This window comes from Gouania willdenowi, chromosome 12 (assembly GCF_900634775.1).
Source record: "Gouania willdenowi chromosome 12, fGouWil2.1, whole genome shotgun sequence".
Taxonomy (NCBI): Eukaryota; Metazoa; Chordata; class Actinopteri; order Blenniiformes; family Gobiesocidae; genus Gouania; species Gouania willdenowi.
The window spans coordinates 6,085,597-6,108,955 of record NC_041055.1 but is presented as its reverse complement, the minus strand read 5'-3'; the positions used below and the strand labels follow the sequence as shown (position 1 = coordinate 6,108,955).

At 36.4% G+C, this 23,359-nt stretch overlaps 1 protein-coding gene across 1 annotated transcript; it reads right to left on the bottom strand.

Annotated features, from left to right (window-relative positions):
• Positions 1-396: 396 nt before the first annotated feature.
• On the bottom strand, positions 397-17,991 carry xrcc4 (X-ray repair complementing defective repair in Chinese hamster cells 4). The gene is given in 8 exon segments (XM_028463663.1): positions 397-532; positions 2,768-2,893; positions 3,047-3,090; positions 3,092-3,178; positions 3,998-4,165; positions 8,503-8,690; positions 12,959-13,099; positions 17,911-17,991. Coding segments are annotated over 6 exon segments (720 nt in total). The 5' UTR covers positions 13,098-13,099; positions 17,911-17,991; the 3' UTR covers positions 397-532; positions 2,768-2,799.
• Between the last annotated feature and the right edge of the window lie 5,368 nt (positions 17,992-23,359).

The following is a 23,359-nucleotide window of genomic DNA, read 5'->3' as shown; positions in this document are numbered from 1 at the left end:
AATTGTCATGGAGTGCAATTATAGGAAGCTAACACAAGAGGAAGGTTAATTAGGTTAATTATTTCAGGCTCAGTAATTTTGATTAATTGTAATTGAACTTTAGTAATTGAGAACGCAATTGTAATTGACTTTCTGAGGATTAAAAAACTACTGTAATTTAATTGTAATTGGAAAAAATGTTGATAACTGTAATCGTAATTGAATTGTAATCAAACATGGGTAATTGAAAACATAATTGAAACTGAAAAATGTAATTGACCCCAACCCTGGAGTTCAGCCTAAGTTACCATGGTGATTTATCCCGGTAAGACTTTAGCCAGCTTCGTAGTACAGGCCCCTTGTACCGATGCGTTGTCATTGAGTGTTTGTTTTCCGTCTCCAAAGTCGTACCTCTTTTTCTGCGACGTCTCCGAGTTTGGTAGTTTGGCTCCCGAACTCGATGTGTCGAGTTGGCGAAAGCGGCGTTTGCGACTCGGCGCGACATCCGTGATGTCACTCAGGCTGTCGTTCAATGGGCTTGGAGTCGAGGACTCTAAAGAAAGAAAGAAAAAAAGGAATAAGTAAAGCACTCAAGTTGCTGAATTCTGACAATGTGAGCTCCAATGACCTCCACAGCCACAGTTTGACCCGTGAACGCTGACTAATGCATCCTGTCACCAGCGTCGCAAGTTTCCACACCAACAGAGTCCAAACTATAGAAATCACTTCCCTACCCGAGTCGTTTCCATGGATACAAGAGCAACAACAAGCATTTTGTCCACAGGAAAAAGACAGCACCTAATTCACCTGATGAGGCTTTTTCTACATCAAAAATATCAAAGTCGATCCACAAACAAAACAAGCGTCGTTTTAGACAAAAACCAAACAAAGCAATGAGTTTAGAATTCCTTTTAATGGCGTCGTCATCAGTTGAGCAATGACAAAACTTGATGTTTCACTCTTCTGGGAATGCTCCTAAACTTACACATTTTACCAAATCCACTTCCCTACCCAAGTCGTTTTCTACGGCAACACAATAACAACACACACGCTGCAAGAGCTTCCCTTTTTCCTACGTCACCAATGAGGCCTCGGACTGCACCACCGTGAGCCATTCGTCACTCTGGTGTGTGGGAGCTCAGGTTAGAGGTGTCAGTGAGGGGGATGAAGGTGTTTTTAAGCTAATGGATGCATTATGTAACGATTGGTTTCCTTTGGAGCTGAAGACTCTGAGAAATCTCCTTTTTTCAACATTGCCTTTGTGTAATTTGTGCGTCTCTGTTCTTTATTTGTGTCTCCAATTTAAGTGGTTCTCAAACTTTTTTGGATCAAGTTCCCACTTTCTCTTACTTTTGAATCCAAGTACCCCCTTATGTCGGACTACAACATTTTGCTAAGAATACTGTGAAAAAACAACTATACAGCATAATGATGGAATGAATGAGTGATAACACACATTTTAAATAATCTCCTTTTGTAAATAAGTGGAATGAAATGGTATTTAGTGCCTCCTGAATAGATTTATTTCTATAGTTTTTGTCATTTCCAGTCATCCTTGACCCTTGTATTTTCAGTTCATGTTCTGATCAAGATCATTTCTATCATGGTTTTGTGTGTTTTTGTATCATTTTGTGAGTTTTTGTGTCATTCAGTGTATTTTGTTGTTGTTTGTCTGTTCTTTATATTATTCAGTATATTTTTCTCTTATTTGTGTGTTTTTGTTGTCATTTTTGTGTGATGTTGGCATAAATTATGCTATCTCAGTGTGTTTTTGGTGCGTTTGGTTGTTTCTTATTTGTGTTTTAAGTTTCTCTGTTATTTTTTGTGAATTATTAGCGATCTTGTGTTTTTTTACGCTTTATGAGGCAGTTTTTAGTTTTGATATTGAAATCTCAATGTCTCAAATCGCAAAGGAAACGCTCTTTCCGCAAATACACGTCACATGACGTGACGTACCTGATCACATGACAACTGCTCTCTCCGAGAAAGCATGACACGGTATGTGTAGACAGTAAAGGAACATGATACTTTAAAATTATGCTGTCATATTAGACAGCAAACAACAAAAGACTGCAGAGTATTAAGGAGGTTGGGAGCATCCATCTTCCTGAGCGAAGTCTCGCAGGATGAGACTTCACGAGAGTTACAGGTCTCTCCTGCCCAAAACGCCCTTCAATTTAAACACATTCAAAGCGAAATTAATTACTTTGGCGATAATATTGTTTTATTTTGCAAAAATCTGTAATGGAACAGAGAGTTATTGATAGTTTGGCAAATAAACTCAACATGAATGTTGTTGTTTTTGTTATTCTGTATGAATGTGTACCAGCCATGAACCATATGTCCTTTTCTTTTATTTTAACCTGTGTGTGGTTGATGGGGTTTGTGGGGGGCGGGAGGGTTGGGGGTCAATGTCTTGGTTATTTATTTATTTATTCTATTTTTTTTTTTTAAATCTTATTTTTAAAACATTTTTATAATATATTCAAGTTTTTACGCAGGGTTTCCTTGCTTTCATTCCTCCATTTGTATAGTACTAATGTATATACTAATTTCCTCATTCGTCACGCACAAACATTTTTTAAAAGATGAGATGAATCTTTGTTTAGTTTAGTTGTTTATTTGGGCTTTTGTACCCGAGTTCTCTATTTGTCTCTAGTTGCAGTGGACTTGTTTTCCTTCAGTTTTGCGTCTATTTCTAAAGGTTTGGCGATCATTTGTGTTACTTTTAGGTCGTTTTGGTGTCTCTTTCTTGTCGTTGTTTGTGTGTTGTTTTCTCAGTACAAACCTTGGGAGGGTAAAACATGGGGCACCAGTTTGTCATCTGCTCCGGTTCTTCGTCGGTGGTTCCTTCGTACTCATCGGCTCTTTCCTCGATTCATCGACTCTTCTGGTTTGTCCTTTGTCTGACGTCCTGTGAAAAACGATAAGTGCGTTACATTTGTATCACAACTCTCTCTCTCTCTCTCAAAATTTCACGATATTTTATACTTTTGTGTTAAGTGTGTTTAGTGATGTTAATATGGAAAAGCTGACTTTACTGTGGACGCACCCTAAAGCTTCTCACCTCTCCTGCAGGTTATCCACAGCCTTCTGCAGGCTGCGTATTTTTAGCTTTTTTCTCATTCAGGACAATGGACGAACCGTTGAGTACAAGCTCTGCCTCTAAAGCCTCTTTACCTGCTGCGTAACGCTTTAGGCCTGTAACACACACCACACACGCACACACATCAACACAAACACTAAAAGATATAAAACAGAACAGAAGAAACTGTCTTTATTAACCTAAAAACTGCCTTCCAACATGTTGTTATGATCCATGTAAAGCAGTAGGATCACATTCAGACACATTTATTTCATTAACGTTACACGACAAATCGCAGCATTTTGAAAAAAGACATAAGGATATTTATAACAATTTTCTTACAGTAGGAATGAGAAGTGTTAATCACAGCAGGGGCCAAAAAAAATGTGATTGTTTGACCCGAGAGCGTTCTCGTTCCTGTCAACATTTACAATAATAACCAATATAAGCAGTAACACAGAGAAGGGTTTGTGTGGTTTTTTTTTTTTTTTGTTGGTTTTTTTTTGTATATTCTTCACTTCATGTCATTTTGTGTTTTTGAAATACTTTTACTGTCGTTTTGTAAATTTTTCTGTTGTTTTTTAGTATATTTCTAGTCGTCTTATGTGTTATTGGATTCAGTTTCTGAATTTTTGTTGTCCTTTTGTAATTTTATAAGTGCTTTTTTTGTACTACATTTTTTGTGTACTTTAGTTGTTGTTTTGTGTATTTCTTGGTCAAGTTTTTCATTGTACAGGGAAACGTGTTTCTTACTGTACATATGACGCTTTGAATCCTGAATGTGATGGATGTGAACGTTGATGGTTGCTGAGTACGATGGCGGCGATGTGGTGCCGAGTCACTCACGAACATTCTCGTGTGTATTTCTATGGCACAAACCTTGTAGCAAAATTAAGCTGTGATGATAAAGACGTTTGTTGTGTTGTTTGTTTACTCTGCAGAGATGCGCTGGTGCTCCCTCCTCAGCCTCTCGTTCTCCTCCTGCAGCTTTCTGTTGGTTTCCCGCAGATCGTTCCCTCGCCTCAGGTTTTGGAGGAGGAGCTCCTTCACAGCGTCCGCCGGCTGAGAGACGGTCGTCATAACGACGCTGCCCAACCTGAACTGGAAGCGAGAAGAAATTCATCAGAAAAACAAACATGTAAAACAGACTTCACTCATGTTCCTTATATAATTAATAGAATTTGTGGCATTTTGTGTAATAATGTGTAATAAATGAATAACTAAATAAACGTGAAAAATAACAAAAAGGAAAATTAAATATAAGTGGGAAAAAATTAAAAATAAATATTGTCCAAAAAATAAATACAGATTGATAAGTGAAAATGGAAATTAAAAAAACACACTTAGGACAGCCCCCACATTTACATTTATATTTTGTTGCAACCCAAACCTGCCAAAATTAAAATAAATGATAACTAAATAAATGTGAAAAAAAACATAAAGGAACATTAAATACAAATAAAGACATATAAGTGGGAAAAAATACAAAAGTTAAATTTTTTTAAAAATAAACAGATATTGTCCAAATATTAAATACAGATTGATAAGTAATGATGTATTTATATTTTAACTTTTGTATTTTATCCCACTTATGTTTATTTGTATTTAATTTTCAATTTCCCTTTTTTCAAGTTTATTTATTTATTCATTTAAATTGTATTCATTAAAATGTATTTATTAAAGTTTATTTTGGTCCTCCATAGTCGTCATAGACTCTCCGGCTTCGTCGGGTAAAGTTACGGTAAATTTCACCAAACTGGAAACGGAAATGTGGAGTTTTGTTTCCTCCTCGACTCGTGAAACACAAACAGAAAGTTGTGAGTTGTAATGAGAGGCCTCGTTGTGTAACACATCCCTCTAATCTGCGTCGCACACACGGGGCACAATGTACAGGTGTTACCAAGTGGTTCAATACCACACACACACACACGCACATGCCGCACACACACACACACAGCAAGTTCCTATTATAACGAATGTGTGACAAACTTTTGTTTTAAATCTGTGTTTGAGTGAGTTTTAGCTTTCCTCGATTCATTTTTTTACCACTTTGTCTTTTCCAGGTTGTTGATTTCAGTTTTTTAGGACATCTTTGTGTTCCTTTGTAACCACTTGTTTCTAATTTTCTTCTGATTGTGTTTGTAGTTAGTTATTAGTTGCTTTTATAGTTTGGAGTTGGGGCTTAGCGACAGGGTTGGGCAGTGATTTTAAAAGTGAGGGTGTTCCTAAGGGTAGGACAACCGTCGACTCCCAGTGTAGGTTTATTAAATTAATGTACAAAACCATGATAAGCTGTTATTAAGTCAGTCATGCTCAACATGTGGCTCTTATGTCTGAATTATAATATTATTCCCCCAGTAACCTTAAAAGGGGGAAACTTTTTAACCGCTTTTTACCTTTTTTCTTAGGTCATTTGAGTCTTTTTCGTGGATCTTTTCTTATTTGAGCCTCTTCTTAGTGTTATTTTATAAGTGCTTCCCTTAACTAGGCCTTCTTAAGTCACTTAAGTGTGGTTGCACTTCAGCACTTGCACCAGACGTGCTCGGTGCTGCTTTGATTACATAAGGGCATAATGTTAGGAAAAACAATGACTCGCACTTGGAACTCCTGGACTTTCTTCAACTTTTTCCTGTGAGCTGGTAGAGGTGAAGTAAGCCGAGGTCAGACGCTGCGTTCTCTGCAGCTTCCCATTTTGGTCCAGCAATGATGTCAACATCCTCAGGAAGTTCAGTACGCAGCCTGACACATGCGAGACGTTTGGCAAACGCCTGAAGCCATTGCTTCACTGCATCTGCTGGTCACTTTTTACTGGTCAGACTGGAGGATGTTAAGAATCTGAAGCTCAAGATCATAATGGGTTTTTATATGGCCAATCATTGATTCCAGATTACATCATATACAGTGACGTGCCGTCAGGGTAGGCAAGGTAGGCAGTGCCTACCCAAGGGTGAATTGATATTTTGATTATTTAATTATAATTTTTTTTTTTTAAATTATAAATTATTTATTTTTACATTTCCAATAGCCTACAGTACCTATAAGTTAGAAAGTGTCCAAATTTTGTGCGTTCCATAGCCCAAATTACTAAACAGCGCTATTTCCCGGAACAGCTGCACAATCTTTTTTTTTTTTTTTTCCGCTCCGCTGTAAGCCAGAGGGAGGCCACGCCCCCTCTCAAAGGCACGTCGCTCCTCTGCCTCCCTTTCCATTGCGTGATTTTTACGTGTTTGCGCATGCGCAGTCAGGTCCCCAATATGACATCCATTTATGCGTAAAGGCAGCGTAGAGAGCTTCCTTTGCACGTAACTGCGCTATGCTAAATGCTATATGTAAGTTCACAGCACATTAGTGAATAGATGACACGTGACTGCTGCTGCTACTGCGTTCTCTAGATAGTGGGTGGGATAACACTACAGTGTGGATGACAGCGTTAGAGATAATAGAGAAACTTTGTTTTGAGGAAAAACGACAGCTTTTAAAAGATGGAGACCAAGAGTTACCAGACCTTCAGCAAAGGTAAGGTCAGAACATGTTTCATACTTTTCACAGTGAATGGTACAAAAGGAAGGACTGACTTTGTGGATGCTCCTCACTGAGGCTGTTCTAAGTTGTCATTTTTTCCGTGTTTCTGTGTTTCCAACACAAACAACAGATGTGCTGCCGTGTCATGAGATATATCTTGTTGGGAGAGTATGGAGGCTATATTAAATAATTGTTTTTGTTTCTTTAATGGTGTTTATGATATTGATTTTGTTAGATGGCTAAATGCTTGTTCATGTGGATCTTATTGGATTTTTTCTTTCTTATTATGAATTTTATATTTTGATAAGCGCATTGAGATGACTGTTGGAAATTGCTTTATACAAATAAAATTGATTTGAATTGAATTAACACTTGACAGCAGAAACATATGAAATTGTCATTGGTGGTCTCGATGTGCAACGTGCCTACCCAACCCTAGTGGTCACGGCACGTCACTGATCATATATTAAAAATCAGGCATCTTAATTTGACATAGATCACAATTTCTCCTTGAACTTCTCCAGACAACATTTGTTAAAGGGATCTTCCACAAATGTGTCCTCAAGCATTACAGCTCTAATGGAACAGAGATGGGCAGCCTTTATCACAGTCGAAGCCAATATGATTGTCTAATAAGAGGGCAACATTTTCAACATTCCAGTCAACATTTGGAATAATGACCAATCTGAGCATTAATACAGGAAACAACTAAGGGTATTGTCTGTTTTCCTGGTATTTTTGTTGTCGTCCTGTATTTTTGTTGTTGATTTTTCTATATTTTCCATGAGTATTTCAGTGTATTTTTGTTTTTTGTGTTATGACTCATGAGTAAGGACGCACCGATCGATCCGTGGCCATCTTACCTCAGACAACTGACGTTCTGAACTTCTGACACGCTCTACGGTAACTGTTGGAAGGTGAGTGATCAGCTTAAACAAAAATACCCTTAACTTGATGAAATATTGAGGGATTTAAAAACAGTTTGCCTAATTACGAACCGTATTATATATAGGTGTGACACAGGATGCTTGTACATGTTGAAATTGCCGCTTTTGCTTTCGAAAAACGACTTAATTGTGCAACATAGTTGTGCCCCGCCTATTTGCGCAAGTCATCAAGGCTGAGACAATAATCGAGATTTTGTTGTTGCATCTGGACACCTGAATTTCTCCTTTGCGGGATCAATGAAGTATTTATCCATCTATCTATCAACCTACCTGTTGTTTTTTATTATTTTTAACCTTTTCAGACACATTCCCAAAAATATATTTTTAACATTTTAAAAACAAAATTAAATAGGTTTTCAGTCATTTCACGACTAAATCAAAAGAAATGCCATAAATCACAACTCAAATGTTCAAGAAGAAGTGAAAATACTAAATAATTTGCTGGGTTGGATTTTACTGCTGGTGGGCCAGTTCTGGCTGACAGATGTGATTTGGGTGTTTGTTGTCTTCTTATTTGTTTGGGTGCACATTTTGTATTATACTCTATTGAGTTTATGTGGTCTTTACCTCAAAAGACAAAATAAAATAACCTTGAAGCCTCATCTCTAAACAACTCCTAGCTCACAGAACGGGGATACATAAAGGTAACATGATATTTTGTAGTGATCCTGTGTATTTACTCTCATGTGTGTCTTTGTTGTCATTTGGTGTGTTGCTGGTTATAGTGAGTATTTTTCTCCCTTAGTGCCAGTATTTTGTTGTTGTTTGTCCATTTTTTTAAAATTTTCTCTTATTTGGTGTTAGTAATATTCAGTATTATTATCATTTTGAACTAAAAATAACATTATAAACCCCATACATTTAATGCTTTCATTTGTTATTTTCCCCCCGCTCTCTCTCTCTCAAGTACCCCCTGTAGTGCCATCGCGTACCCCCATTTGAGAAACACTGCCTTAACCAATCACTCACTGAGATGTCTTCCTGCATCTTCTCGTACGTCAGTGTGACGGCGACGCTCTGGCTGTGGTGAGGCTTCAGGCTGAATCTGTAAGAGTCGCAGCTCTCCGTCCCCGTCAGCGCCTCCTGGAGGTCGACCACATATCGCTGCATCTGCATCTCCAGCTCCTCGGCCTCCAGACGCAGCGCCGCCTCGTCCACTGCGAACAGGAGGAGAGCATCGGCTACTACAGACACACTGACCAAGAAAAAAGTACACATGCAGAAGAAAACTACTGACAGAAAAAAACCAGAGACAGAAAAAATAGAGAAACTACAGAAACAAAGAAACAACTGCAGACAAACAAATACAGAGAAAACTATTGACAGAAACTACAGACACAAAGAAGAAAAACAAAGAAGAATCTACAGACACCGAAAAAAGCACAGACGCAGAAGGAAACTACAAAAAAAGAAAACTACAGAAACAAAGAAAAAGCTACAGACAGATAAAACCTAGAAAAGCAAAACAAAGAAAACTTGACAGAAACTACAGAAACAAAAAAGAATCTACAGACACAGAAAAAAGCACAGATGCAGAAGGAAACTACAGAAAAGAGAAAACTAAAGACAGAAAAAATTTTTAAAAACAAACTCTAGACAGAGAAACTACAGACAGAAAAAAAAAAAAAAAAACAGAAAACTTACAAGAAACTAGACACAAAATGATACAGACTGAAGGAACGACAGACACGGAAAAACAACAGAAAAAGAAAAACCTACAGACAGAAAAAACAAAACAAAACTATAGATAGAGAAACTACAGACAACAAAGAAAACTACAGACAAGAAGAAATTACAGACACAGAAATAAACTAAAGAAAGGAAACACTACAGACAAAAAGAAAAATAACTACCAGCAAAGAAGAAAAACTACAGACATGAAAAAGGAGACAACATGAGTTGGAACCTCAACCTGTAGTTCCTTCAGTCCACAAAGCAGAGCTGAAAGGATTTACTCTCTGACGGCTTGTTCTCTATCTGCAGACTGTGCTGCTGATTCACTTCAGGTTAGAGAAAACTTCTATCTACGTCTTTTTGGGAAATGCAGTAAAACTTTTTACATCATATTTTACTTCACCAGTAACTCTACAATCAGTACTGATAAATGCAAAAGACAACACGATCCATCAGAGAACAAAACAACAAGGGGAACGTAAATGAAGAAAAACAAACTCCAAATTCATTCAGAGTCAGACCTATCACAGGTATACAGAAGAACTCAAATGCAACGCAGGAAGGAGTAGACAGATACTGAAATATCTAAATAAGATTGAATAAACGGGCCCCGCACAAAACCAGGAAGACAACTGAAATATTTCCCACTTGGATTTGTTATTTAATAAAGAACTCAGATTCCACACTTAATAATCAAAAACAGGAACTCTCAATTCCCCACTTTAATAATCAAACTCAGGAACTCTCAATACCCCACTTTAATAATCACACTGAGGAACTCTCAATACTTTCTAGGAGTTTGAAGTCTCTCTTAACGGGTTGACCATCTAGCAAGATACTGACAGAACAGAGGGAGTATAAGTAACCTCCTCCAACTTGACGAGCGAATGAGGAGCAGCTGTGGAGAGCAGGAAAACTGGGCAGGCAGGAAAACATGGACAGGAACAGGCAAAATCAAGGAACAGGCAAAATCAAGGAACAGGGAGTGAATAAGGAGGTAAACCATAACTAACTAAGCAGACTCATGACAAGACCTGTACAAAATGAGTCTGAATAAACACGTAAAGTTCCAGAGTTACTGTCGAATGCAGGGGTTCTAAACTTCATTTGGGGTTGTGAGACACTGGGAAGGGGTCGCCAGATGCCTTCAAAAAACTAAGGATATCTTTTGAACAATTGGAGCCCATTTTTTATTATTGTTACCCTTTTTCCATATTTTAACGTATTTATCACTTTTGCTTGCCATATTTTGGCTCCTTTTAATGCATTTTTGCTACATTACTCCCATTTCGGCCACTTTTATATCAAATTTCAATGCCTTTTCTGCACATCTTTTCCACTTTCAAGACATTTTCTGCACTTAACCCTTTCCACCACTTTTTCCATCTAATGTCGCACATGACGACCCATTATTGTCACTTTCAACCTCTTTTCATGATATTTTATGCTTATTTCTGCCAATTGACCCACACTCACTTGCCCATTATTGCCAGTTCAATCTAATTGTTCCTACTTTTTAAATGACATTACACCTACCCCCACTCCCCCACTTCTGCCACTTTAAAGCTAATATTGACAGTTTGAACCCTTTTAGCCATCTTTTCCACAATTTTTCACTTTAAACACATTTTATTTCTGATTAAAACAAGGATTTACATCCATGAAGTCAGTAAAATGATGGTCCATTGTTTTATGAATCTGTGATAACCGCATTTATTTATTTATCTTAATAATATCCACTGCTATAGCATCCAGGAACTTCATTATTATTAGCGCCAAAGTAAATAGTCATCTTAAAGATGTAAATCCTTGTTTTAATCAGAATTAAAATCAGTTAAAAGTGAAAAACTGTGGGAAAGGTGGTGAAATGGGATTTTAAAAACTACAGAAATTGGTTATAGGCGTCAAATTAAAGTGGGCAAAAACAGACAGAAAAAGTGGTAAATAGGGTTCAAAGTGTCAATATTGGCTTAAAAGTGGCAGAAAAAAGCATGAATTATAGTAAAAAGAAATTAAAGTGACAATAATGGATCAACATATGTGACAAAAATGTAAAAAATGTGCAGAACAGGATTTGACATTTTATAGAAAAGTAGCAGAAATGGGATTAATGTAGCAAAAATGCATTAAAAAGAGCAAAAACATGGCAAGAAAAAGTGATGAAAATAGGTTAAGATATGGCAAGTTTGGTGTAGTTGCAGAAAAAAGAAAATAAGAAAAATGGGCTCAAATTGTTCAAAAAATATTCTTCGTTTCTTGAAGGCATCTGGCGACCCCAAGGTTGAGAACCAGCGCACCATGCTATGGTCCAACTAATAATACTAAACTTCCTGGATAACAGTGGATATTATTCAGATAAATAAATAAATGTGGTTATCACAGATTCATAGAACAATGGACCATCATTTTACTGATTTTATAGATGGACCCCAAACAGTTCTCCCCTTTATTCCCCCTTATAGATGGCCCTGTCTCCACATGACTGTTCTTCAATGTTCATGTCTGTGTTCAACCACCTTCAGGTACAGTGGGGATCCCTGGAACCTTTATTTTTTGGGGGTCTTTGGTTGAAAAGGTTGAGAACCACTGCTGTAGGGAACGATCACCGTCTCTAAAACCTAAACCTCTCCATAGTTCATCCATTCTCTGCTTTGTTTGGATTTTCCTACGTGGTGAATCCTGACCCTAGAGTGAAACGCAGTAAAACTCTGGCTCAGAGGTCAGAGGTCACAGGTGAAGCGATGAAGGTGTGTGTGTGTGGCCGTGCAGGTGATGCTTCAGCTGACCGTAAAGCTGTCGTGTAAACGTCACCTGATGAGCCGAGAGGTCAGCACGGGGGTTTGTCATCAACGTGTTAGAGCACGACTAATCAATGACAATTATTTTATGCAAAATATCACAGTATCGATCCCGCAATTATTTAGTATATGTTGTTTTTAATTTACAGTAAGTAAATTGGGATTTTTCCACTGAGCTCATATCTTGTGGTTTGGGACAAACGGTGAAAATGAAGCTGCTAGCATTAGCATTAGCAACACAGCTGTCCTCATAAGTAAACTAGTACTGACAGGATTTGTAAAATGTGCAAAACGTGTGTGTGTGTTATTAAATAAACATCAGTGAACCGATTAAACAAGGAGCATTCATTTGATGACATTAATGAACGAGTGAATTAATTGATAAACTGTACATTTATTTATCTAATTGAAATTATTTAGTTATTTATTTACTTATTTTATGGAGAACAGAATATGTCTCATTAAAGTAACAAATGTATCATTTATTAAATTATTCTATTTAAAAAAAATACATTTATCATTGTACATTTATCTAATAAATAAATAATTTATATAAATATATATAAACAAGGATAGCATTTTTTTAAAGAAAGAAATGATTAGCAGATATATATTATATACAACCAACCAATTTCCTGAATATCTATTAATTGATTAAGATGTTTCTAAACTGAAAAAACTAATTTTTTTTCAAATGACATTATCAATAAACGACATATCATGAATTAATCAATCATTAAATAATAAAGTGCAGCAATAATAACATATTTCAATTAAAAAAGTGGACAAATTTTGTAAGAACATGGATTTGTTTGAAAGTCCAATTATCCGCTGCTGGATTGTGAAATAATTAGCTTAATTCTATTAGTATTACTAATCCTAATCCTAATACTAATCCTAATCCTAATACTGATTCTAATACTCAGAGTGTATGAAGCCATGAGTGTGTTCACCTTCTCCTCTCCATGCTTCTTGTCCATCCGTTAACAGCAACTGGAAACCTGAACCGAGGCTCCGCCCCTCCCAGTCCACCCGTAAGAAGTGGGCGGAGTCAGACTCTGAGACATGGATTTGACGGACGGATGATTTCATCTCTGGAAAAAACATAAACACACGTAAAAATAAACTATGTTTAACTTTACTTTATCAATGAACAAATATTTGAATTAATGAACGAACGTATTGATTATTAAAAAATATTAACAAATTAGAAAAAAAATTCAAATTCTTTTTTCCTACTCATTTTATTATTTTAATCGAAAAGATACTTTTGCTATTCATACAATTTAGGGACTTTCTTTGATTTCTATTGCATAAGTCTGACATTTTTAATCAAAATAATTTATTTAATAAATGAATGAATACAAATAAATGTATTTGCTAAATACTTTTTATTAAAAATTACTCATTTGTTCATTCACAGAGTATTTCTTTGATGATAAAATAGTAGAAAACTATCAAATTTTTGTAGACAACAACTTATCCGACTATGGATGAGCGGGAAAAGATGGATGTTGTTTCTACAGGGAGTTTGAATTCATTCATGGCTATTTGTGATTTAAATAAATTAACATGCACTTTTTTAACATAAGTATTGTCTCATTTCTAGATGCTAATTTATTTATTTGTATGTATTAGTTTATTTGAGTGGGACAGTGTGTATTAATGTACAGCCGGATTTAGCTACACGCTAATTACCATCCGTAGTCCCAAATTATCGTAACAACCATTTTTAAAACTTTCAAATAAAACTGTATTTTGTTATTCATTTAGCAGAACACCTAATGTATTCTGTGAACACTGAACACATAATTCAGGTATTTACAGGGTTAAATCTGAGCCTCCAAACACATGATGTAGTCATTTTTCCGTGCGTAACAAGCTGCTTTTCTCTCATATTTTCCTAGATTTTAACACACTTCACTGCATCGGTTGTGATGGGCTGTCAAACATTAACCAGCTGCTCTTACATCATCATAACGATCATCATCATCTAACAGCAGTCTTTCCACCATCACCTGCATTAAGGCATAAAAGCTGCATCCAAGACAGTTACAGATGTTTCTCTTGTTTCTACAACACTGTTATTAAACCCAACCATCTGATCCAGGAGTGTCCGACTCACTTTTGCTCAGAGCTCCACAATCCTCACTTTCATCCAAATGATATTCCCAGATGTCCAAGATTTCAATATTCCTGTTTGCTTGGACATGTGCAGGGATGTCTGATACACTTTCATCCATGAAAAATAGTCAGACTTGTGTACATACTGGTACAAGGATCTATTGATGCAAATACAGCTGCTATGAATTTCCAAACAAACAACATTTATTCTTACATCATTAGATACTCATTTATAAACATGTGGGACTGGTAGCTACATGCTAAGCTATACCAAATTGGTTGCTACATGCTAAGCTATACCAAACACGCGGGACTTGTCACTACATGCTAAACTATACCGAACATGTGCGACTGGTCGCTACATGCTAAGCTATACCAAACATGCTGGACTGGTTGCTACATGCTAAGCTATACCAAGCATGCAGGACTGGTGGCTACATGCAAAGCTATACCAAACATGCGGGACTGTTCACTACATGCTTATCTATACCAAACATGTGGGACTGATCGCTACATGCTAAGCTATACCAAACATGTAGGACTGGTCGCTACATGCTAAGCTATATCAAACATGCAGGACTGGTCGCTACATGCTAAGCTATACCAAGCATGCGGGACTGGCGGTTACATGCTAAGCTATACCAAACATGCGGGACTGGTCGCAACAAGCTAAGCTATACCAAACATGTGGAACTGGTAGCTACATGCTAAGCTATACCAAACATGTGGGACTGGTCGCTACATGCTAAGCTATACCAAACATGTGGGATTGGCCGCTACATGCTTAAATATACCAAACATGCGGGACTGGTCGTTACATGCTAAGCAATACTTAACATCAGAATCAGTACTTAAATAAGTAAAATATATACAGTAGAATTTTAAAACATGAGGTACTTGTCGCTACATGCTAAGAAATACCAAAAATGTGGGATTACATGTAAGACTGGTCGCTACGTGCTAAGCTATTACAAACATGTGGGACTGGTCACTACATGCTAAGCTAATCTAAACACATGAGAGTGGTCGCTTCGTGCTAAGCTTACCAAACATATGGGACTGGTTGCTATATGCTAAACTGTACCAAACATGCGGGACTGGTCGCTACATGGTAAACTACACCAAACATGTGGGACTGGTCACTACGTGCTAAGCTATACCAAAGTTGTAGGAGTGGTCGCTACATGCTAAGCTAAACCAAACACATCACTGACTAAACAGATCTGATTACTCAAACTCTTAAGAGAAACGTAATTGCCATTTTGTCATGATAAACATATATCTGAACAAAAAACATTGGGTGCTAATGAATAATTTACTAATTTACACAATGAGTTTATATCAACCCACTTTAGCCCCCCAGCCTTTTGTGATCTTCATTATGTTAACTGAACAGTTGACAATTGACTCGTAGAGTTGGGAGGTGGAGCTTCCTCCGTCCGTACGTGTCCTTTTGGATGCAGCAGCTGTTGTGAGGATGTGTTTGTGAAAGCTGGAGCTAAAAGCTCTGTACTTACAACTAATGAGAGGCTGTGTATTACAGACCTAATGACACGGCTGCATCGAGCGCCAATGACCATCAGCAGGAGTCGCTGCGACCAAACGGCAGAGAAAACCTGTGCTTATCATTGCATAAGCTCATTCTTTAGGTTTCACACGACCCCAACATACACGACAGTCTGAAACACGCATGTTCAGTTTCTCTGAACAAGAACCTGACTGGATGGACCCCCGCATATCTATGTTTATTATAGATCTATATATCAATGTTTTTATGAATCAGCATATGTTTAATATAAATCTACATATCTATGTTAATTAAAAATGTACATACATCTACATATCTATGTCTATATAAATCAACATATGTTTATTATAAATCTACATATCTATGTTCATTAAAAAAGTACATACAACTACATATCTATGTTTATATAATCTACATATTTATGTGTATTATAAATCTACATATCTGTTTATTATAAATCTACATATCTATGTTGATATAAACCTAAATATCCATGTTTATTATAAATCTACATATCTATGTTAATTAAAAATCTACATATCCATGTTATATAAGTCTACATATCTAGAGTCTACATACAGTTTGTTTATTATAACAATGGGTTGGATTTATATTGCAGGTTTTCTTAGGAGACTCAAAGTGCGTATCAAGACCATTATTCAATCACAACAGTCACTCACATCAGTCATACCAATGGTGATAAGCTACAATGTAGCCACAGCTGCCCTGGGGCATACTGACAGAAGTGCGGCTGCCAGAAATTACAAGTCTACATTTTTGTGTTCATACAATTCTGAATATATTTATTATAAATGTACATATATATATATATATATATATATATATATATATATATATATATATATATATATATATATATATATATATATTCTTTAATCTGTCTTTATAAATTTACATGCCTATATACATTTGGAAAACAATCTATTGACCTATTTTTATAGCTATAATCTACATATCTATTAAACATGTCAATAATTAATTAAATGTGCCAGTAATTAATCAAATGTGTCAATAATTAATTAAATCAATTTTGAATTTCATTTTCAATTTGAAAAGTATGAGGTATAAATATTTCACTATTTCTGTATTTATTTATTTCATGGTCTGGTGTTGCAGCACTTCATGAATTTATTTATTAAGTCTGTGGGGGCGGGGTTACCGTCAATCCAGCCAAATCAATTGCTTTGGTCTTCACTCTTTCATGGCGGCTACGACAATGGAGAATGTGCATGAACTATCCAGGGAGTTGGAGAGACATTTTAGACGTCGCTGAGAATGTAGAGGCAGGAACATAGACCAAAACCAATGTACAGATTGTGTAGCGCCACCCAGTGTATCAAAATAATGTTTACTAGCTCTGCCTCAATCCATTGTCAGGGATCAATTTAGCTTGACTTGATGTGCAGGTAACCAATCAAGTGTCAGGAAACCGCCCCCACAGACTTTGACGAGCAAGCTCGACATATAAAATTAATTCATGACGTGCTGCAACACCAGACCATGAAATAAATAAATAAATAAATAAATAATGAAATATTTATACTTCATACATTTCAGAATGAAAATTAAATGTAAAATGGATTTAATTAATTATTGACACATTTAATTAATGAACGGTGTATTTATGTATTTAATTGTGGCACTCCTATATATATATATATATATATATATATACACACACAGCTCAATATATATTAGTTTTCTTTTGTGGAATAAAATAACTTTTAGGAACTGAATCAAAAAATTAAATAACAAACTGTTGTACTCAGAATTCCATTATGCCATTATACGTAACACAATTATGTTAATTGTAATTGTTTAAAAATAATAATACAAAATGTTCCATTGCAATTTTGATCTTACAATTCACTACTCCTACAATAAATGCGTCTACCTCCTCCATATCTATGTTTGTGTATGAGTAAATGGCAGAGGTACACGGGACGGAAAAGGTTTGCAACCACTGATCTGTACAATACTTCTTCAGAGGATATTAGTGTTTGTCTTAGAAATAGTAAAGTTTGTTATCGGACGCCTACGTCCCAATCTTCCGTCACTGCTTCAGAACCAAAACAAAGATGGCGCCGCCTGTGTGTCTCTGTAAACTCCAGCAGCGTCACCGCTTCAGCTCATTCACACACAGAAATAAACACGGGTTTGTTTCTACCGAGTTCTTTTACCGAACACATGACATTCACCCGTGAGAAGCTGGGTTTGAGAGCTTTGTCTCACCTGAAGAAGCACCGTCACTTTCTGCTGCTTTTGTATCACAGCTGCACCGGCAACACGATGGCCCGCCCTCCTCTCTGTCTGAGTGTGTGATTGGTTTAGCTTGACATACCCGCCTTTCATTTGAACCAATTGAAAGCCGTCCTGTCAGAAAATTACTCCAATCCAACTAAAGCAGGAAAACAAGTTACACCAATCAGAACAAGGATTTGGAGACTGGGTGGGATTTGAGACATTTTCATCATATACATTTATGTATTTATTATTATTTTTATTTTTATAGTGAGTTAATTTGATAGTCAGTTCATCAGCCTGCCCGTATTACTTGGTGAGTTCATTAGTCTCTCAGTGAGTAAGTGAGTAATGCTGCATTTGGAACCCTTAAAGGTACAGTCTGCAACTCTTATAAAAGTAACTTTTTGTAACTATGTAAGGACAGCTTTACATCAAACTAGTACTCATTGGGTACTTGGCAGATTGCTAGAGCAAAATGAACCAATCAGAGCCAGGATTGTGTTTGATGGGCTGTCTGACAGCTGTTGCTCACAAGCTTGCCTTGATCCCCACTAGAATTCCTTCACATCTACCCAGCTTTCTGGCTTCCTCCACGGGACAGGTGAGCGCAGCAGGTCAGCTGGTACCGAGGCCAGGTGAGGAGGATGTCTAAATGCTTGATCCTCAAAGTTGTGATTTAGATACACCTCATAAGTTCCATTTAGATCAATAAGTGCCCAATGATATTTTAGCACAAAATACAGAACAATGCAGCAATAAACAGTTCAAGCAGAGCAGGCAGACTGCGGCCGGTACACGCTGGCGCCATCTTGTCCTGTCATTATTGAGGCAGTAAGTCAATTGGTTGGTCAGTTCATTAGTCAGTCAATAGTCAGTTACTTAGATATTAAGTTGTTTACTTATGCAGGCTAAATATCTTTGTTGATTCTCCACATTTGAAAGTTCTGAAAACATTTTAAGTGAGAAAGTGACCAAGTAGAATATCAACATGTGCTCATTTGTAGCTATGGGAATTGATAAGAATTTAGTGATTCCGATTCCATTATTGATACTGCTTATTGATTTGATTCCTTACCGATTCTCTTATTGATTGTCATTGGGTGAGGGAATTAAATAATACAAATGGATTTGTTTGCTTTAACTCTTTATTTTCTTATCTTTGTCACTTTATTTTAGTCCAGGGATATCAGCTCTCTTTTAATCCACCAGGTAAGGCAGGTATAGATTGTTTTCACTGGATAATAATATATACAACAAACATTTGAGAATATTTACAATGCTCCTTTTGATCTTGAACAACTTGATCCAAAACTAATTCAAACATAAAACAGATAAATCTTTTGTAAAAAAAAAAAAAAAAAAAAAAGAACATATTAACCAAAAGTACAGCTGCACTTATCAACTGTGGTAGATTAACTATTTTTAACTATTGTTGTGCAGAAAAATGTGCATGTTTGCCTTGTCAAGAGCGATACAAGATCGTTCTGGACTTAGGGTGTCCAGCTGTGGAGAACACCCTTTCAGATGGTGCTGAGGATTCTTGGACACAAATATTTCTCAGCTAAAGCTAGCACCATTGGCAATGTGTCTCTCTTCATCCACCACCAGAAGGTGGCGCTGTCTTTGGTTGGGATGGGAAGAAGGCTTCTATATAGTTGGACTTCTTGATCCACTCTTTGGACTATGTAGGGCCCTATAAAATCCATGTTAACGGGATCGGGGATGGAATCGACCAATAAAAACGGAATTTACTGTTGAACGCAGACATGGACAAAATCGGCATGAAACGCTGTCACCGGAACATTTTTTTAATGGGAAAATGTTTCCAGGGATTAGGTGCACCGCCCGTCCCCTCCCGGCCTGGCCGCTTCAAACACCGCCTAAACTACTCGTCTAAACTGCCAAAATTCGACACAAATCATCACTGACTCCTATATATGGAGCCACCAGTGCCCGTTTAACTTTCATTGCCTTATCAATGAAGGAATTTCAAACTAAAAGTGCGCTTTATCAACTTTCACGGATTTCAGTGACATTTACAAGCGTTGGGACAACTCCATGTGCCGTGATTTCAAGACAGTCCCCAAAAAACGACATCATGGCAGAGTCCGCCTCCTTTGCATCAGACCACCTTCATTGACAGACTACGAGCTTTTAGTCTACTTATGCACGGTGGGCGTGTCAGGAGCCTGGACCGGAGAATTCAGTACACGAAGGAGAGAAGTGCGTAACTACCGGCGCGCAAAAAAGTGCATAAGTCCAGACCGGAGAATAGACCCCTTAGTTAGCCAGCAAAATGGGATATGTTAAAAACTGATAAAGAAAAATTACCCATTTCCTGTTTCACGTTTACAATCTTTATGATTAAAAGCCAATTTTATCATTTTGGTTTTTTTTTGTTAAACTTGTTAAAAATATGGATGTACACAAACTTAATTCTGGTATGAATTTAACAAGTGGAAGAACCAACCGAGGGACTCAGTTCAGTTCATCCCCTAATGAAGCACAAGGCTTTAATAAAAAAACTGCTCAGTCCTGATGAACGTCACTGGCTGCTTTATGAGTTTCAAACAACCTCCCTGAGAAGAAATGTGAGTGTTAAAACTAGAACAAACTCTCACCAGTCACACAGTGGTACATGTGTTTATGGAAGGAGATTAACACTACGTCTCTGTAACGCTCACAGTCCATTAAAATGACCTCAGTGACAAACAAAAGTTGTAAAGAGTATCTGAGTTTAGTTTAGATGAGCAAAAATAACCAAGATACTGTATGGCCTAGAACTATGTGAACCTAAAATAAAACAGCCAAGTAGTCTAATACCATTACTGAATGTTTAACTAGAAACGGGTTAAAAGCGAGACATGGTAAAACCAGTCTACAAATGTCTCCATAATAACTGGAAGAAATAATCTAAAGATTAAAAAAAACATTTTAACGCAAGTATCAATAGTTTCAAAGAATTTGTGTGCTTTCGTCACCTCGACCCATCACTGTGTGAAGGTTTACATGACTTTAAGGTAATGTTGGAGGTCTGTTTGACTTCAGGCGCAATCGACTACCAGGAAAGGCTCGTTACCCAAAGCTTGAGCTGGAAGTCATTACTTTTGGAGTACAACGTGGAAGGAAGGAAGCAGATGAAAGTGAGCTCAGTTAATGATCCAACGATCTGTGAGCGGTCCCAGAGGAACACTCACTGATCTGCGTCACATCACATTCTGTGACCACAGGGGGCGACATCTCACCACGTCATAGTGCACGTTATTTAAAAAAAAAAAACAACAACAACAGCAGTTTTCAAATGACCTTTTTATTTCTTTTGGCATATGTCTTTGCGTTACGAAGATGTCAAGATGTCAAGGCAACTTTTGCACATTTAACTGCTTGACCTACTAACTTTTCCCTGCTGTGTTTACATCTGTAGCAGTTTCCTCTTCTACTGATAGGTTAAATTGATGTTTGGCAGCAAATAAAAAGAACATTCAACACAAACCCTGTTTTTGGTGTATATCTTTTTTGGAGTTGTAGCCCCCCATGGAGAAAAATGCACCAGCTGCCACTGTTCCACACTCCAATACAGTAGGTGGTTATAAATGAAGCCTATCAATTAAGTAGTTGTAGTTGTAGTTGTAATGGTAATAGTAGCAGTAATAATAATAGTAGAAGTAGTAGTAGTAATAGTTGAAGTAGTAGTAATAGCAATAGTAGTAGTAATGGTAATAGTAGTAGTAATAATAATAGTAGTAATAGTAATAGTAGAAGTAGTAGTAGTAAGAGTTGAAGTAGTAGTAATAGTAATAGCGGAAGTAGTAGTAGTTGTAGTTGTAGTAGTAATGGTAATAGTAATAATTATAGTAGTAATAGTAATAGTAGAAGTAGTGGTAGTAATGGTAATAGTAATAATTATAGTAGTAATAGTAATAGTAGAAGTAGTGGTAGTAATAGTTGAAGTAGTAGTAAAAGTAGTGGTAGTAATAGTAGTAGTAATAATAGTAGTAGTAGTAATAATAATAGTAGTAGTAGTAGTAATAGTAGTAGTAGTAATAATAATAGTAGTAGTAGTAATAATAATAGTAGTAGTAGTAGTAGTAATAGTAGTAGTAGTAATAATAATAGTAGTAGTAGTAATAATAATAGTAGTAGTAGTAGTAGTAGTAATAGTAGTAGTAGTAATAATAATAGTAGTAGTAGTAGTAGTAGTAATAATAGTAGTAGTAGTAATAGTAGTAGTAATAATAGTAGTAGTAGTAGTAATAATAGTAGTAGTAATAATAGTAGTAGTAGTAGTAGTAGTAATAATAGTAGTAGTAGTAATAGTAGTAGTAGTAATAATAATAGTAGTAGTAGTAGTAGTAGTAATAGTAGTAGTAGTAATAATAATAGTAGTAGTAGTAGTAGTAGTAGTAATAGTAGTAGTAGTAATAATAATAGTAGTAGTAGTAGTAGTAGTAATAATAGTAGTAGTAGTAGTAGTAATAGTAGTAGTAGTAATAATAATAGTAGTAGTAGTAGTAGTAGTAATAGTAGTAGTAGTAATAATAATAGTAGTAGTAGTAGTAGTAGTAGTAATAGTAGTAGTAGTAATAATAATAGTAGTAGTAGTAGTAGTAGTAGTAATAATAGTAGTAGTAGTAGTAGTAATAGTAGTAGTAGTAATAATAATAGTAGTAGTAGTAGTAGTAGTAATAGTAGTAGTAGTAATAATAATAGTAGTAGTAGTAGTAGTAGTAGTAATAGTAGTAGTAGTAATAATAATAGTAGTAGTAGTAGTAGTAGTAATAATAGTAGTAGTAATAGTTGTTGTAGTGCACAGAGTTGTTAGAGAATTAAAGGAATAATGATCCCTATCATCTCAGTGTCATCAGGAGGGAAATGAAGGGATTTGTTTCAGGCGGTGATTTGACTTCTACAAACAGATGCTGGTTGAAGCACTAATCACTGAAGGAAGCTCCTCTGGCTTTAATAAAAACCGCTCAGAGGATTGTTTGATTGGACGAGCCTGGCCTCTAAATGCCCCGACATATGTGTGTTGGACTGTGGGAAATATTGTCTTAAGGTCCAACTTAAGTTCACAACTTACTGCCTCGCTAACTAAACTATGCTTTAAGACAAAACAAGATCAAATAAAATATAATACAACATGGGCAATGACTTCTCATTTTCAAACTCCATCAAGGTATTGATACCCTGAAGCCACACACCAAATTTGGTTATCCACTCTTAAGCAGCTTCTGAGAAAAGATGTCTCCTTTAACTCAAACAGATGGACGGAGCTCAATCATATATCCCCCTTTTCCACTTCGTGGCGGGGATAAAAATAAATGTGGGGGGGTGAAAGTAACTAGTAACTTTTACTTTGAGTACTTTTTAATTGAGCTACTTTTTACTTGTACTTGAGTACAATTTCAATCAAGTAACAGTACTTCTACTTGAGTAG